The following is a 17,777-nucleotide window of genomic DNA, read 5'->3' as shown; positions in this document are numbered from 1 at the left end:
TTCTGAACCAAACCTCTCTTTCATGTTTAAATGATCACTGTTCATTTCATTTTTCTACTTTGTTTTACTTGCCAAACTTTCATCCACTTTGTAGGATGATTCCTAAACATCTCTATGTTTTTGTATTCTTCCTTATTTATGTTCCTGTGGACTCAAATAGCGAGATGATCTTATCACATCTGTATATCCTTTCCATCCCCCGCCGCCCCCTCATCTCTGTATGCAAGGATTATGCTTTTTTTTCAAAACTATCTCTCTTACCAATTCATAGTTCATTTATTCTGTTTCCTAGATAGTCTCTGCTATATTTGGCAGCAACCAACACTTCCTTGCCTTCTATGTGCACTTGTACCCTGTCCCACGTGTGCCATTCTGCAATTATACATTGACCTTGATTTTCTCTGTTTGTCTGATCTTCCTATGTCACTTTAAAATGATCTTAAGTGACACAGACACATAGTAGGTGCTCAGCAAAGTATGTTGGATGGATAAAAGTGTAAATGTGTATTTTGACAGAACACTACCATTGGACATATAATAAGTACCACAATGATTTTTTTCCACCAAAGCAAACTTTCATTTTCTAAACACTATTTATAAATACCACGTGCTAATTTTTTTCAATTTTTGATTTAGGAGAACACATACAAATATGTTTAATTAACTGTGCTAAAGAACATATTATCAATAAGTATGTATTAAATGATTTCCTACATATTAGGCTTTTTGCTTGGGGCTGTAGGTGAAACAAAGTAAATGTGGCATGATCTCATTGACCTCTAGCAATTTACAATACAGAAAAAGAGATAGGACATGTACATAAGTGACTCCCATATAAGACACACATATAGTCATTATAACACAGAGGTGCAAGCAAGATGTATTAAGTGTGTCCAGAGGAAGAAGAGATTAATTCCAGCTGGAGCAAACACTGATGCTTCCTTGCATGAGGGGCATTTGAGTTGGGCCAGGGAGGAGACATAGATTTTGACAGGATAGATGAAAGGAAAGAGTTTCAGGCAGCGGGAACCACATGGGGAAGCCAGGGAGGTAGGAAAGTGCAAAGTGTGTTTAAAGAGCTGTTTGGCTGAAACAGGATATTTGAGTAGAGAAAGCTTGTAACTAGCTAGGTGGTTTAAGGCCACATTATGGACCATTATGGAAGGCATTAAATATTAAACTATGAATTTTGGACTTTATCCTGAAGTTAGTGGGGGGTGAATGATAAGATTCAATATCACTTTGTTTGTACAGAATTATGTTACATTTTATCTAATTGTATGTTTAACTCCCCTCTGCACAATGAGTTCCTAAAGGGCAAGGAGCATGGCTTATTCACCCCTGCTATCTCAGTGCCTAGCATTGTGCCTGGCACATAGTAGACATTCCATATGTAACTTTTTCATTGAAGCAACAAACTGTCAGACTTATAAATGTGAATCTGGAATTCAGAAGATAGGCTTTAGATTGTCAGTGAAGAAGGTAGAAAGAGAATATGGCAAAGGAGGCCTAGGTAGTGGGCAGGCAGGAATCCTGTAGAGGTAATAGTAGGATGAGTACTCATTCCTGACATAATTTATAATAAAGGCTCTATTACACATATTAGTTTTTTATTTGAATCTTATGGGAATCTGTATTTTATAAAAGTTTAAAAGTAGGAGACAATAAATTGAACACACAGTTACTCAAAATCTTTAGACAGAACAAAAATTTTCTAAATCCTTATTTATCTGATTACGTGCTAATTCTTATTTGAGTTCTGAATGCTTCTTTGATCCAAATTTAGTATTAAATATATTGATATGACTTTTTAAAATTACTAGTTCTTGAGAAATTTATCTTCTTTTATATTATAGGTGGGATTCTTAATAGATTCTCCAAAGATATAGCAATCTTGGATGATCTTCTGCCTCTTACCATATTTGACTTCATCCAGGTTTGTAAAAATAACTATTATTAAGTATCTTTGCATTTTTCATATTTTTTTAATAATTACAAAAAGAAGCAGATGAGTTTTTGTTCGTTTTTCATTTGATTGAGAGTTCAGGTCCTGTCTATTATATAAATTTTGTGAATATCCAAAGTTTTCAAAATAGGCATAGATTTAGTAAATTTAGTAATAAGTCAGAAACTGTTTATATGCCCCAAACCTGAGGCAATCCCACATTTAAACCTAATAACAAGTATCTATTTGGGAGTGAGACAAAAGACCATCTTCCTCCAAATCACTGGCCAGAAACTATGACATTTGGCACCGGCATCACTACTTGAAGGAAACCTACTTACCTCCAAAAGGCCCATGTTAAAATGAAGATGGATTCCCTAGGTGGGTTACACTTGAAACCAGCCTCACTCATGAACACTCTGGCACAGATTAGCTAGCCAGTTCCCACACGGTAAGGCTCATAATGAAGGGACAGAAGTAAAGATAGGTTTTTGAATAGGCAAGAGGGGAAAGAAAAATTCAGGGTTATATGAGAGCTACCCCTGAGTGATGGATGTGAATAGGCCTGTAGGGCAGCCCGGCTGTGAGGTGACTCTCTGGGGTGGGGTGACAGACTGGTGGTGACAGTACAGAAGGAAAATGGGGGAGGGGTATGAAAGTGACCTTCAGGATACGCATTAGGATTCCATGAGTGACAGGACTTAAGGAGTGTTATGAGTTGATAACCTTGACTGTTGGACTAGTTTAAGCACAGCTTCCTGAGCTTCCTGTCTCGTTCAGGTTGAGCTCCAGAGAGCAAATACCCCAGTCTCAATGATCTTTCTGGAGAAACAGTTGAAATGAGTCATTCACCCCTCATGCTCCTTCTGCACTCCTGCAAGATAATAATAACTGTATTTCATAGACCTTGCAGAGCAAAATGAGGACTACCACATATGTGTGTATACACAACTAACATTGGCAGGTGCAGAAAAACAAGACTGTCAGTTTGTCCCTTCTGAAATGATTGACACAATCAAATATATTTACTGTTCCAAGTGAACTTTAGCATTTTGGGTTTCCTTCAGTTGTTCTGTTTAAAGATATAATTTAGCAACAGCTGCTGGAATTTTTAAATTCATGCTTTGAGTTCATGCATTCAAAGGAGCATTTCCTGTGTCATTCTTTAAATGCTAGACATTTGTTCTTTATTCTAGGAGTGTAAATGACCAGTCCCAAATATAATATTAAACTAGGTAAAAACTGGAACATGGACATCCTGACCTGATTGCAAAAGTATTTGTGAATGGTGCCTGTTGATAATTATTTTTCTACTTTTGTGGTCTACTGACTATCTTCCAAATCAGTTTGAGACTCACTTTAGAAATCCTCTGAGAGAGTTAATTTTTAAATATTTATTTTATAAATTAACATTTTTCGACATGGGCTGGCTGTCAAACCCTTTCTTTTATGCCAATTTGAATCATTTCTGCTCAACTTTTAATGCTTTTAAGGTTTATTTGTTGTTGCATCACAAGTGATTTAGCAGAACTCTTTTATTTTATCTATTTTATGTGTAGTATAAGAGGGGCTCACATTAAGGAAGCATAATATATGACAATCCAAATACAGTAAAAAATCTGATTAATTTTGACTTTGCTAAGTAATTCATCATAGGGGTCCTTTAAATTGTGAGCTCCTCTGGCTATATTTAGTTATGTTCAGACAAATAAAATTTCATTTATTCACAACATTTCAGGAACAGATCTATTGACCAAAATAAAGCATACCTATAAATTTTCTGTTTAAAAAAACTGAATTTCTCTTTATTTTCTAACTTTTGTTAATGCTCTGACAAATTTACTTTCTGGATTGGAACCTCATATTAATGAAAATGGAAGATCTGGGCTCTATTCTGCATATCCTGCTATTTTACCTTGAGCAGACATTTAATCGCAAAGGGTGTCAGGTTTGTCACCGGTAGTATGGGGAAGATAAACCTGATAATGGTCCCTTTCAGTTCTAAAGTTATATGATTCAGATTGGCGCACTGGAATTGGACCATACATGACAAATTGTACTTGAAGACAAACAGAAAAGCTATATCCTAGCATCTTTATTATTTTTATGGCTGGGTGAATGATTTTTTTTCTCATGAAACAGAAGTGTGCATATTCTAAAATATGAAAACCTCAAGGTCTTTTTTTATTTCTTCTTTCTTATTCCAATAAATAGTTACATACTGAATCTTGCTAGTTTGATCTCTACAATGTGTCTTTTACACCTCCCCCCCCGCCCCTATTCATCCTATTAATCTCATTAATCTCTTGCTTAAACCTTTGCAAGAGATTGCAATTTATAAATTAAATTCCAAATGTGGTGCTCACTGCATGGCTTTAAATAGGTTTTTTTTTTTAACCTATTTCAAAGTGACTCTTCATTATTATCAATTGTTCCTATTTGACAGGTAGCTCTGTGTGGCCTTCAGTGTCAGAAATGCTTCTGAACTGCTTCGTGGGGTAAAAATCTGCTGCCCACTTCCTAGAAGCATGAGTGTGTGGTACTTTGCAAATTTTCATATTCTGTTGATTTTTTTTTTTCCTGAGGAAGTTTAGAATTTGGGTAAGGGTGAAAGGGAATTAGAAATCTGTGTTCACATTTCATCTTGTCTTGAAGTTCCTCTAGTTAGTTAGTTGGTTGTCCTTTTACCAGTATACCTGATCTGAAATGACTTCTGTCTAATCCATTGTGAATTGAAAAGTCGGACAGAATTTAAGGTTTCTTCATATACAAATATTTTAAAACATGCCTTTAATTTTGCACATAGTGCTAAATTATTAGGCTGTGACCTCGGTCACTAAAGATGGCCTCTTATGGAGCAAAGGGAGTTATCTTTCCCAAGGCTGAGGCTTATTTTTCACATATTTTTTGTGTTGGACTATACTCTAGGTGATGGTAGATGTTGGAAATCTGACTATCTTGTGAATGGTCTATCACTTTCAAATGTATCCATCTTCTCCATTCTTCTCTAACCCAGCATGATATCTTGATCAGGTGACTACCCAATCCAACCTGTTTTATCAGAGTATAGTCACAGTTTCATTACTAAGATTCTGCACCATATGAGCAATCATTTAAAAAGAAACAACGTTTTCAATAGAAAATGGGGTAAAAACTAGAGTGTTTTTTATACCCATGTGGTCAACTTTCCCACCTAATTTTTAATGAAAGCAGCACTAAATTGGAATTATATGGTAAAAATAGTATAAGTTAAAATCAATGCAGTGCCATTTACAATGGTCAAAGCAAATAAAAGGCCTTGATCCTAATAGAGTAGCTGAATGTTTCTATACTACCAGTGCTATGGCAGTTGTCTTTTGGGCATACTGGTATTTCATATGATGGCCCATTTAAATTAATTATACTCCCTACTTAATCATACATGGAACTTATTTTTTCTTTCTTTTTTCCCCCAAGAGATCATATTTCTGAGACATAATAATAATTGGCCTTGATTAAAAAAAAAAAAACATAGTCTGCCATCAATGAACCATCTTGTCATGTAGTAACTAAGGCACTTTGGGCTTTCTCATTAAACTGATGGCACTTGTAAGACAAGAATGGAATAGGGAAGACTTTTCTTAGATTATTAAGTCATCATGTACCTAGTCTAATACCTGGCATAGTAGAGATTCATCTTGATGCTTGCTGAATGAGTGAGGGGCTGGTATTCCAGAATTTGGTGATTGGAGACATATAGGCATTTTCTCTTAGAAAAGTGTCCCTGAGATAGGGTCACCTGAAGTCTTAGATGGAAATGATAAGCCAAATATTTACACAAATCTGAGCTACATGCCCATCCCCACCTCCATCTACCAAAATATGTGTTTCACTTCATCAGTTGAAAATGCATATGTTACCCATGGGAACTAGTAAAGAACTGGCTCACTGAGTAATATATGGATGTTATAAAATGTTTATATTTTTACCCTTTCTGCTGTTGGTTAGTTTATTTATACTTTATTCAAATGAGCTAATATGAAGTAAATGTTAGCAGACTTCTTATCTTTTTAAAATGTATGTACTTGGTGTCATGTAGAAATATAAAATGTAAGCCTTTAACTTGGTCCTGAAGAGGACCAATCTGAGCTTGTTTCTGAGATGCCAACAGGGCTCTAGATGTGGTGGATAATGTGAAGAGGTATCTATGATGGATGGGCTTGACTGGAATACAAAATTTATTCTGACAGGATGAGATTAAAAAAAAATATTATCTGATTTCAAATTAAATCATTTATCTCCAGAAATCATTTTTTGAGCCTGTAGGAAATCTCCAATTATTTCAAAGAACAGGAAAAGAAGAGTTAGGGAGGGAAATAAAATTTATTAAGTATAATTTCTTTCAATCTTAAGCATGAGAAAACTAGGCTCAGAGGGGTTAGATAGCTTGCCTAAATGACGAAGCCAATATTTAAACCAGATCTTTCTGACTCAAAAGGCTCTGCGATGAATGCCTGATTTTTAAAAATTGTCTAAACACAATAAATCCTAAAATTCACATTTACATTACAATTATTTCAAAATAGTTTATTTTTTTAATTCATATTCATTTAAAAAGTATGTATTATACAATATGTTAAAGTGTCTGGGAAATGAGAATGTCCTGAGATCAAAGAACACCATGTTTGCAAAACTTCAAAAAATGTTATTATAAATGACCTAAACAATTTTTTGAATTTTTCCTATGAAAAATGTACTTTGGGATGGCTGCCTTCTCAACAGGAAGACACCTGTTCCTTACTAAGAACACAACAGAGTGGGAAGAGCTTATCATTGACACACCTTGTCTATTTTGCAGTGGGAAAGCATTTACTCACCAACATGTTTTCTTTGATCCTACAGTTGTTATTAATTGTGATTGGAGCTGTAGTCGTTGTCTCAGTTTTACAACCCTACATCTTCCTTGCAACAGTGCCAGTAATAGTGTCTTTTATTATATTGAGGGCGTACTTCCTCCACACCTCACAGCAACTCAAACAACTGGAATCTGAAGGTATGACATTGCATGTGCAACAGTCGCCTTGGTAAAAAGCCACAAGAGCCATTTAGGATTCTCTATTGTTAATCTACTTTTCCAAACATTCTTTCACCCTGCTTTTAAACCCTTACATCATATACCAATAATTTTTAAAAATGTATATGTATATAAAAGGAAAACTACATTGCAAAGTACACATGGATTGTTTTTCTTAATTAATGACCAGGTGACTTCATTTTGGTTTTAAAACGTGTGTAGAGTCTTACCTGGGTTGGTGTATAAAACATTCATTCATAATTTACTTATATCAATTAAATTAAAAAATGATAGTGCTGCAGTTACTAAAGGTTTCTCTGGGTTCCAAAATGATACTAGACAAAATTATTTCCTTTGGCTTGTTGTCTTCAGACACCCAAACTCTATGTAAGCTGTTTGGGAAGTATATTTTCCAGCAGCAGCCTTGGTGTGGACGTATTTTCAGAGGATATATTTCTAGTCTATTGTGGCTTTAGAGGTTATTACCTAAATTAAGTCACATAAAGTTTCTTAACTGAGACACTTGAAAAACTTGTCTTAAAAGAAAAAAATTTTTTTTCAGCATCGATTAATTTAGCCAGAAAAACAATTCCCAGTGGTAGCCAAGAAATATGAGCAAATAATGGTAGTGATTTTATAAGTTCCCATCCATGATAGTCAAGTAAAAAAGGAGGGTAACTTATTTAATATATATATATATGTATATCACATCTATTCAAAGTATGGTACCGCAGTGAATAAACCTTTTTAACCGATGACATTTGTGGTATAAATATGTTAGTCTTTTTCAGGTACATCGTAGTATGAAAATACATTCTGTGTTTATGTGATTTGCATTGTTTTCTATGGGATTATTTCACAGGCAGGAGTCCAATTTTCACTCATCTTGTTACAAGTTTAAAAGGACTATGGACGCTTCGTGCCTTTGGACGGCAGCCTTACTTTGAAACTCTTTTCCACAAAGCTCTGAATTTACATACTGCCAACTGGTTCTTGTACCTATCAACACTGCGCTGGTTCCAAATGAGAATAGAAATGATTTTTGTCATCTTCTTCATTGCTGTTACCTTCATTTCCATTTTAACAACAGGTACTATGAACTCATTAACTATTTAGCTAAGCATTTAGGTCAAAACATTGTCAATGAATAAAATACTACATTCTTCTAGGTTAAAAATTTTAAATATCCTTAAATAGATATTTTGTAGTTTACTAATCAAAAAAATATTAGTTTATTGTTCAACAAATGATTTCTTTCAATTTCTATTGTTTTATTGTTAAACAGATAATTTCTTTGAAATTGAAGCTATATATAGTATTTTTTCTCTGCTTTTACTGTTTTAAAAACTGAGACACACAAAGTGTCAGATAACAAATCCGTGATTGAAAGAAACAAATCTTTTCATGCTGATATTGGTAGAGGGTCCTGGTTTCAAAATTAATAGATCTCTTTATTAAAGAGCTCTCTGAATAGAGGGAAAGAAACATCTGCATTTGTGCACACACACACACACGCACACACTCACACCCCCTCCTTGGTAAGTTTTGTTTTTTTAGCTACTAGTTGGTGAAATTTGTCATATAATGTGAGTTTTGCATGAAGAAAAACTGAACAGAAGGGAAATAACTTAGATTTTAGAGTGCCATATTTTTCAAACACAAATATTCTGAATTGTCAGATCTTTGGGTAAAAACTACAAAATATTTCATAATAAGTAAAATAAAAATCTATATAGATAAATCAGTTCCTCTAATTTAAGAAGTTGAATTTCTGGGCTATGAAGAATGTTGAAATATGTTGTTTATGTGACAGTGGACGAAGATTCAAAGCAAATGCCACATCGATGCCAAAAGTTCAGGCTTGTTTGGTTGTAAGAACAGAATCTGCTGAAACTGAAATGAAGCGTTTGTTGGAGAGTTACAGGAGGGCCTGCCTCCTGGAGACCCAGCGCGGGCGGCACCCCTGGGCCTCTAAAGGGCTGGAGCAGGCACTGGAGAGGCAGACACAGCTCTTCTTCCCTTCTCTTGAGTCCAGACCTGGCCTGTGTCCATTCCTTCCTGTCTCTGCTTTATTCATTTCTCTCTCTGAAGAGTGGTTTTCCTGGTGTTCCAGGGCTGTGCCATGTTGGTTTTTTGTGTCTCTCCATTCCAGTCCCCTGATTTAACAGCAGAGTTCCTCTGTTCAATTACAAAGTCCTGGAAAGAACAGAAAACAGGCTTCTTCTGGCTCAGGGGTCCACCTGCAGTCCACTCACCTGCTGCGAGGGTAGTAGGTTCACCATATTGTTCTCTCGGCTGGGGCAGTGGAAATGAGTCTGTGAAAGGAGTATAAATGGGCAGACAAATGAACTAATGAACTATGGTAATTTTAGGCAACTCTAAAAAAAAAAAAATGGTTTCTTTTTAGGTTCAGAATCTTTAAAATTTTCTTTTTAGTGATTTGAAATAGGACCAAAGAGGGCTGAGTTACATAAGCAAAGATTTGTTAACAATTAATTCAAACCAATATAACACATGGTATAACATAATGGTTACAAGTATGATTAAGTCCTGATTTACCAGGTACAATAATCAAAACACTTGGCAATCAGTACAGTACACAACCTACCTATCAAATCATATGCTCAGCCAGAGTGCATGTTAGCCACCCAGCTAACATCAATGCCGGCTCTACTGGTCTTCAGCTATGTCAACTTGTACACGTTAGTTAACTTCTCTAAGCCCCTCATTTCCTCAAGTGTAGAGGTTTGTGGTGAGTATTAACTGTGATAATTTGTGCAAAACATTCAGTATAGTGTCTGGTCCATAGTAAATATCAAATAAATGTTATATTACTTGTTATTAAAATTTTATCTTATTTTCATCTTGACCTTTAGAAAGTGATATATTAGGTCCCTGGATAAATCTTACCTATTTAAAGTAAACTATTTAATACTAAAAGCAGATAAAATTTCAGTTAATATTAAGATGAATTATTTCTCTTAATTTTAGAACTTTATGATAACTTTATCATGAATTATAGGTACAAGAACTCTCAATTGAGACTTAATAACCTAAATTTATAATAATTTAAATTAAAAATATTCCTCTTAGAAAATTTTTACAGTGGGGTAAGGTAGAAAAAAATTTTTATGGCCATAATACAGAATATTTATGAGTTTTAATTAATGGCCCTCTCTACTCCTAAAAAACCATTTACTCTAATTAAACACTTAGATATTGTTCTTCTCAGGTGAACTAACCTTTTTTTTTTCCTGACATAATAGGCAAACTTCCCTCTTTCCAAATGGCAGACCCAGAAGTTTTCTGACTATCCTATGAAGCTCTAAATCCACTTTCTTCCCAACAACATCTGATTAGCAGAGAAAGTCCTGCTTGCAAAGGCACAAAACACATCTAAGTATCTTGCAAATGCTATTCAAACACACCCTTCCCCTGGTCGTGACTTCTTTGTAGAGTAGCTCATCTGGACACAAGAATTTTTTTTCCCATTGCCCATTCTAGCGTCTGGCACTCTTATTACTTGCAGCATAGTAGTAGAAGAGACAAACATGGTATCTACCCAATACCAACAGCCCCTCAAATACCTGTGACATTTTTAAAAAGGGCAAGTCTTTCCTAATACTCAATCACATTTTGATTTAAAACATTGAATGCTTACCAAATGCAGGGCGTTATTGCTACTTAGTAGATGCTGTGGCAAACTGAGATTTTAAAAAGGTGGTTAAAATGAGCATAAAATTGAAATGTAAATTTAATGCTCTATGTGCCATAGGAGAGGTATGAATAAAGTAGCTGACAGAAGAGAGAAATAACAGGAGGTTTGTTTATATCTTTTTTGTACCTGTAGGTGAAGGAGAAGGACAAATTGGTATTATTCTAACCTTAGCCATGAATATCATGGGCACATTGCAGTGGGCTGTAAACTCCAGCATAGATGTGGATAGCTTGGTAAGTCATTATTATTTTTTAAATGTTTATGAAAAAATTCAGGCAAACCAAAAAGTATAGGTAATAACATAAGGAATAATTATTAATATATATCCAATACTGAGCTTAAAAAATAAAACCTCACAGGTAAATTGAGGGCCACTATGTATCTCTCATTAAACTCTTATCTCTTCTTTCTTCCACATGGGTAGCCACTATCAAGATCTAATGCTGCAGTGTACATTCTTGCATCTGTTTCCTTGTTCAGGATTTTTCTAGGATAGATACTTAGAAATGGTATTGCTGGGTCATAGAATTCACCCAGGCTTAAATTTACTAGGTGGTGCCAAATTGCTCTCAAATCTGTTGTACCAACGTATACTCCCATCAAAGAGAGTATGAGAGTTCTTACAGCTACATAGCTTCAGCAACACTTGGTATTGTCAGACTTTTAAATTTTGGCAGTCTGATGGATGTGAAGTGGTTATTTAAAATAGAGGGCAGCTTACTACGTATTTGTTGGCCATTTGGATTTTTCTTGTGTTAATTTCCTGTTCATGTCACTTGCTCATTTTTCAATGAGACTCTTTTTTCCCCCCCATAATTGATTTGTAGGATTTTATGAATTCTGGATCAGTAGTCAGTTCTGTACATTTCAAACATAATCCCGCAGTCAGTGGCTTGGCTTATAGAGTCTTTTGATGAAGAGAAGCTTTTAGGTTTAATAAAGTTTATTAATCTTTTTCTTTATATTTTGTGCATTTGGTATCTTGTTTAAGCACTCCTTCCCTATCTTGGGTTTTCAAATTTAGAAGCATAATACTTTTCATAATATTATTTTCTTATTTTTTAAATTTTCACAGTCTTTAGTGATAGCTCCTTTCTTATTCCTAAGGTGTTTATCATTGCCTTCTGTCTTTTTGCTTAATCAATATTACCACCCTTTTGTATACTTTATTAGTATGTACAAGGACCATATTTTAGTTATATTGTTTCTCTTGTCATGGGTCCCTAGAATGCAGAGCCTGTAGTAATGTTCATGTGCTAGCACTGCATCAAAGGCACAAATCCCATGGCTGCAAGAGTAAGAGATAAAAGAAGTGATGCAGATTTTCTCATTTTTATTTAAAAAAATCAAAAGCATAGTTTTCAATCAGACAGTTTGGTTGATCTGAATAGCTTCATCATCGACTTCTTACATTCTTTTTAGAGTACTGTGTTTAAAATCATTCGTTCATCACTGCATTTGTGGAGGGTCTAGAAATCCAATTTAAGAATGACTATACAACACTATTATTACACTATTATTATTATACTTTTTGCTTAGGTTCCTTTCCCTATTCTCTGAGACAGGTCACATGTTCTCAAACCACACATGTTCATTCAGCTGTAAAATTTGTATAATCAATTCCTGTCAGAACAAATATTATTATTAAAATGTCTCTAGGTAAAAAAAACTTTTCATGCCCACTCTTGCCCATGTGTCTTAATATTTTCTTTAGGCATTTTAACAATCCAGTGAATTGCAATTTAACCTGACCATGATTTATAGTAAATTTGGTTTCTTTTCCTTTAACATTAGTATTTTAGTTTGACCAGCTCTGTTTAGGTTTTGCCATCTTCTTCTCACTTAGTCTATTCCAGTACGCTTTTGCAGTTGAGTTCCATAAACATATATAAAAAAGTTTCTGTTGGAAAGTAGCAGGAAAATATTAAATAAATATTATGCTTGCATTTATTTAATTCTTTGCCCAACTTTCTACAACTTTGACTTACATTTAAAATCCTCACGTACTTTACCCATTTCTTTACCTAAAAATATCTCTTTACCTTGGATATGTACAATTTCTTTCCCTTTGCTGTATTAATTTTCTTGGTTTATATATTAGCCTATGCACATTGGTGTAGAAACGTTTGTTTGGTGGATTTCTGTTCTGCATGATCAATCTCCATAAAAATTTCTGTAATTTATTTTCATTTCTCTGGTTTTTCACATGCACATCCTGGGCTTTGCGACCTGTGCTTTGACATTGTGTCTTTCATCTCGTGTCGTAAAATGATCTTTGCAAGGACCTATTATGTTATAATACAGTCTATGAAAAGTATCAACATTTGCATCACATTTTAAAGAGTCATATTCTTTTGTTTAAATATCAAAGTGAATATGTGAGTTTTCATTTCCCTGCCAAATAGCACAAGTGGCCTTTCCTGGGTGTTTGTGGGCATTTATCTAGTTATTAATTCTCATCATTCTGCTGTCACCCATGCAGTTGCTAATGTTACACAATAACCTGTTTATTTTCACCTTGGCATATGTTGAGAGTAGGAGGAAGATAGATATAGCTATGCCCTCAAATTTTATGTTTATATGATGTTAACTCTGAAGGTCCTTGTGGCCTCTGAAGTAAAGACTCAGTGTGCTGTCATTTTACTTTACTGAGTTGCTAGCTGAATTTAGAGCTGAGTTTATAATGGTGTAAAGAGGGCATTTTATTTGACACACACTTTTACAGGGCTACTCAGAAAAAAGATCTTTAGACTTGGAAGGAATATTTCATTTACTCATCTTGCCTAGTTTAGACAAGGACACAGAGTCAAAGGTCAACAGAACTCTGAAATTATAGAAATCACAGTGTGGCTGTTCCTTTACCTTCTGCCTGTTGCTTACACTCGAGTGCCTAGCTTTCTTTGGCTTTCAGTTAATAAAGGTAACATTTGGATGACAAAACTTAAATGCTATCTCGAGGTACTTGTATTTCTGATCACACATCTCAAATATCAGCACTCAAAACTGTTCAACAAGCCTTTTATTATACTTTCCTAATAAATTCCTTATTTTCTTCCCTTAAATAGCTCTTTCCCACTTTCTTTTCTCTTCTTAGGTGCTCCAATAATTCCACCTCCTGCACTTTCAGCCAGTGACCTTGTTATCTATATACTTAATAAAAAAAATTGATGCAACCAGAAAGAGTCCCCTCATTTTTCCCCACCAGTTGCACCAATCTACTTCACCTCTTCTCATATGCTCCTCCTTCCCCTCTGTGTCCTTGCTCCCATATTTAGGCCAGTAATATGCAATTACCTTCCTCTTTGTGGGAACTTTCTCAGTAGCATGAGAATAACTTCCCTTGATCCCCAGCTACCACCCAGTTTCTTTGACCTATTTACAGCAAAACTTTCTTTGAGAGAGTACCACTTTTCCTCCTCCCATTTTTTCCACAGCCTACTTCATTTCATTTCCATCACCTGCAAGACTCATGACCAACATCTTGCCAGAGCCAATGTCCTTGTCTTCTTCAACTACTTAGCAGTTTTATATGATGGACAAATCCTTCTTCTTGTGATACTTCCCATCTTGTGTTCCTGACACTATTCCCACCTCATTTTTCTGCTACCTCCCTGGCTCATTCTTAGTCCTCTTTTCTGGCCCCTCCTCTCTTGCAGATCTCTAAACACCAGATATATTCTGGCCCTCTTCTATCAACACTCTCGAGCTGCTGTTATCTAACCCCATGCTTTAGGAACCATCTCTTGATGAATCATAAATTCATATCTCTAGTTTAGATGTCCTGCTATCTAAATACATATCCAGCTACCATCTTGACACCTCCATATGTTTATAAAACACAGTGATAGAATGTCCTTCAGTAGACTTGACATTTTAGGGCATGAGTACCTGTTCAGTATCTCCTCAAAATACACTTCGGGTCTCAAGAGACCATTAATATAGGGCAAACCTTCTATTCTACTTACAGATATGCCTGGCCTTATATAGCAGTTTGGAAAAATGTCATCTAAACATTGTCACCTTACAAATAATATAGTTAATAGGTTATGAATCATCCCAGAGACTAAAAAAATAGTAAAATTATCAGTCTAATTTAGTAATTCCTATTGGAAAACCCCATGTTAGGGGGTTTCTAGGTATTTCAATTGATCTCCCAATGTTTTAAAAACTGTTATTTTTAATTCACTCTTTATTTTAACATAAATTGTGTCTCTCTATTCATTTCAATTATATTTCTCATACCATTCTGTAGATGGGGTGAAAAGAGAAGTGTTAATTTTTTTAACTCCATACTTCGATTACCACATGCATTTATAGTTGTTATTGCGAAAGCTATTATCCTGTATTTTTTGCCTCCTTAATTAACAAAGCTGTGTACTAGTTTATTTTCTTTGGAGTCACAAGATGCCTGCCATTTTTAGTACCATGAAGCTCCCCTTTCTCCTATTCTCAGTTACTTAAGCATTATGTAACTTAAATAGGCAATGAACAGCTAGGTATCTGCCTCTGTGAACAAGTAAAAAGTAAGTAAACAAGCTAGAAAAGGTGACAAGATGATGCTTCAAACTGTATCAAGCCATCTGGGGATGTATAAACTGCTCCCATTCACATTATTTTGTATATTTGAATGAGGCAGTTGACAATTCATGTCTTCAGGACTGTCTACCACATAGTGTAACTAAAATATGCATGTGAATACTATCCTGCTTCTTTAATTCTCCAAGTGAAGCAGCAGATACACCATCCCTGTTTCCATTACATGTCTACGCTGTTGAACTGTGTGTTCCTAATAACACAAAAGAAAGGAAGCCACAAGGGTGAGCAGGGAAGGCAATGAACCTGCAGGACTCACATTTAGAACCCTGTTAATGAGGCTCCAGAAAGTTCTTGCAAGATTGATGCAATCTGAGAAGAGTTTTCTGTCAATAGAAACTCCCTCTGTTTTTCCTTTGTCCTTTTATTGCCTGTGTTTATTTTGGGTTCCAGTAAAGATCAAATGACTGATTGTACAGTGACCAACAAGAAACCTGATAGGAGGAGAAAAGAGGAAGCTAGCTTTTTTTCATCGCTTTTGATGCCTCATTTTCTTGAATTGGATGTAGGTTCTGCTGTAAGAATCTGAGACGAGGAGTCATTTCTTCAATTTCTTTTTTGCCTCCTTTTAATGGCCTCTTTATGATGTCTTTCTTTATTTTTCTGTTCTCATAAGTCTTTGTGGTATATTTTTCTTTCATGACTACTGTCTCTAGACTTCTTTCCATCCAACCATTCTCTTTCCATCCTGCGGAGTGGCTATGATGAGAAGAGTTTTGCATTCCACACCGACCTTGCCTCCAAGAAGTTGTGTGGCCTTTGGAAAATCATAACCTCCTTTGAGGACCTTAATTTTCTCATTTGTATAATGTAACAGTTTGGTTAGAAATTTTATAAGGTTCCTGTCAGCTCTGACATTCTCTCTCTTTTGGGTCATTTTCGTGTGAAAGATTTCAACTCTTGATTAGCATGTATGCAAGCCATCATTCCAGGTCCTTGTAGGGATCCCGTCCATACCTGCCACCATCCATTGATTAAGTTGTTCATTGCTGCAGTTATCAGAGCTGATCAAAGAACTGTGAACCAGTGTATTACTAGAACCAACGAAGAAAATGCCATCATGATGTTCCGGAGCCTTGAATTAGTAGAATAGGCATAATGAGTCCCCTAAGGGATTGCTGAAGTATAAACAAAGTTCTAAAAGTTTAGAAAATGTATTGGGCTTTGTGCGTCACTGTAACTTCCTAGGTTTAGAATTTCTCATTTATACAATGAAGGTGTGGATTAGATCACAAGTTCTCAACCTGTTAGCACATGAGGAAGCTTTATAAAAATACAGATTATTCAAGGTCCACTAAGACCAATGAAGTCAGTTCTCTTAGTGGGAGCCAGGGGGACTGAGCATGGTGTCCATGTTTTTAAAAGTGCTCCAGGGGATTCACATGTGTATCAAGGCTGTGAATCACTGAAGTAGATGCTCTCTGAGATTTATTTTAGCTCTGATATTCTGTGAATCATGGCAGAAGGCTCAGCCAACTTCTTCTATAAAGGGTGAAATAGTAAATATTTTCAACTTTGTGGGCTATGTGGTTTCTATGGCAACTCAGCTCAGCCCACTAGGGCAAAGCAGCCATAGACAATATGTAAACAAATGGGCGTGGCTGGATATGGCCTCTGGGTCATAGTTTTGCTGACCTCTGGTCTATGTGATAGAATTTACTTTTGAATTGCTGGACAGCCAGCAAATCACTTTTATTCTGTATCAATCAACAATACATATATAAATCACAAATCACTACAAGACATATAAAGGTTGATGCTTAATGACCGAGTACTTTAGGGAAGCCACAATATTTCAAAATTAAGATGCTTTGGCCTGGTGCAGTGGCTCACACCTGTAATCCAGTGTTTTAGGAGGCTGAGGTGGGAGGGTCACTTGAGGCTATGAGTTCCAGACCAACTCAGGCAACATAGTGAGACTCTGTCTCTAAAAATAAATAAATAAATAAATAAATAAATTACCTGGGTGTGATGGCATGTGCCCGTAGTCCCAGCTACTCCAGAGGCTGAGGCAGGAGGATCGCTTGAGCCCAGGAGTTTGAGGCTGCTGTGAGCTAGGCTGACACCACAGCACTCTACTCAGGGCAACAGAGTGAGACTCTGTTTCAAATAAATAAATAAATAACTCATTTTCGCTGTTAATAATTTATAGCAACATGATATTTGACTGACATTTTTATACACTCTAGGAGCATAAGTAATAGAAGCAGAAACATAGAACAGCATTTCAAGAATATATTTTGGCCAGAGAGTCTGTTTTCTTGATAACCATTAGCTCTTAAGTTTATGTGCATGGACTAAAGATTATGCTAATGGCTTTAATTTGGCCTCGGGTCTCTGGTCTCTGTTAGTATTGAAAAGCATTTAGTTTGAGCCTACTGGGAAGGATCTATGATTTAAAACATGATAATATCCTCTTTTATATACTTCACAGTTTGAATATTTCTCCTGTAAAATATGTGACATTT

General features: G+C 35.5%; 1 protein-coding gene across 1 annotated transcript in view; it reads left to right on the top strand.

Annotated features, from left to right (window-relative positions):
- Positions 1–17,777, top strand: part of CFTR (CF transmembrane conductance regulator) — a 142,698-nt gene that overhangs the window by 82,330 nt on the left and 42,591 nt on the right. Inside the window, exons 18-21 of the mRNA XM_045564145.1 lie at positions 1,857–1,936; positions 6,827–6,977; positions 7,861–8,088; positions 10,849–10,949. Coding sequence (XP_045420101.1) covers positions 1,857–1,936; positions 6,827–6,977; positions 7,861–8,088; positions 10,849–10,949 — 560 coding nt within the window. The remainder of the gene's footprint in view (positions 1–1,856; positions 1,937–6,826; positions 6,978–7,860; positions 8,089–10,848; positions 10,950–17,777) is intronic.

Source organism: Lemur catta, chromosome 11, assembly GCF_020740605.2.
Source record: "Lemur catta isolate mLemCat1 chromosome 11, mLemCat1.pri, whole genome shotgun sequence".
Taxonomy (NCBI): domain Eukaryota; kingdom Metazoa; phylum Chordata; class Mammalia; order Primates; family Lemuridae; genus Lemur; species Lemur catta.
The sequence above is the reverse complement of the archived record's forward strand: the minus strand, read 5'-3'. Positions and strand labels throughout refer to the sequence as shown.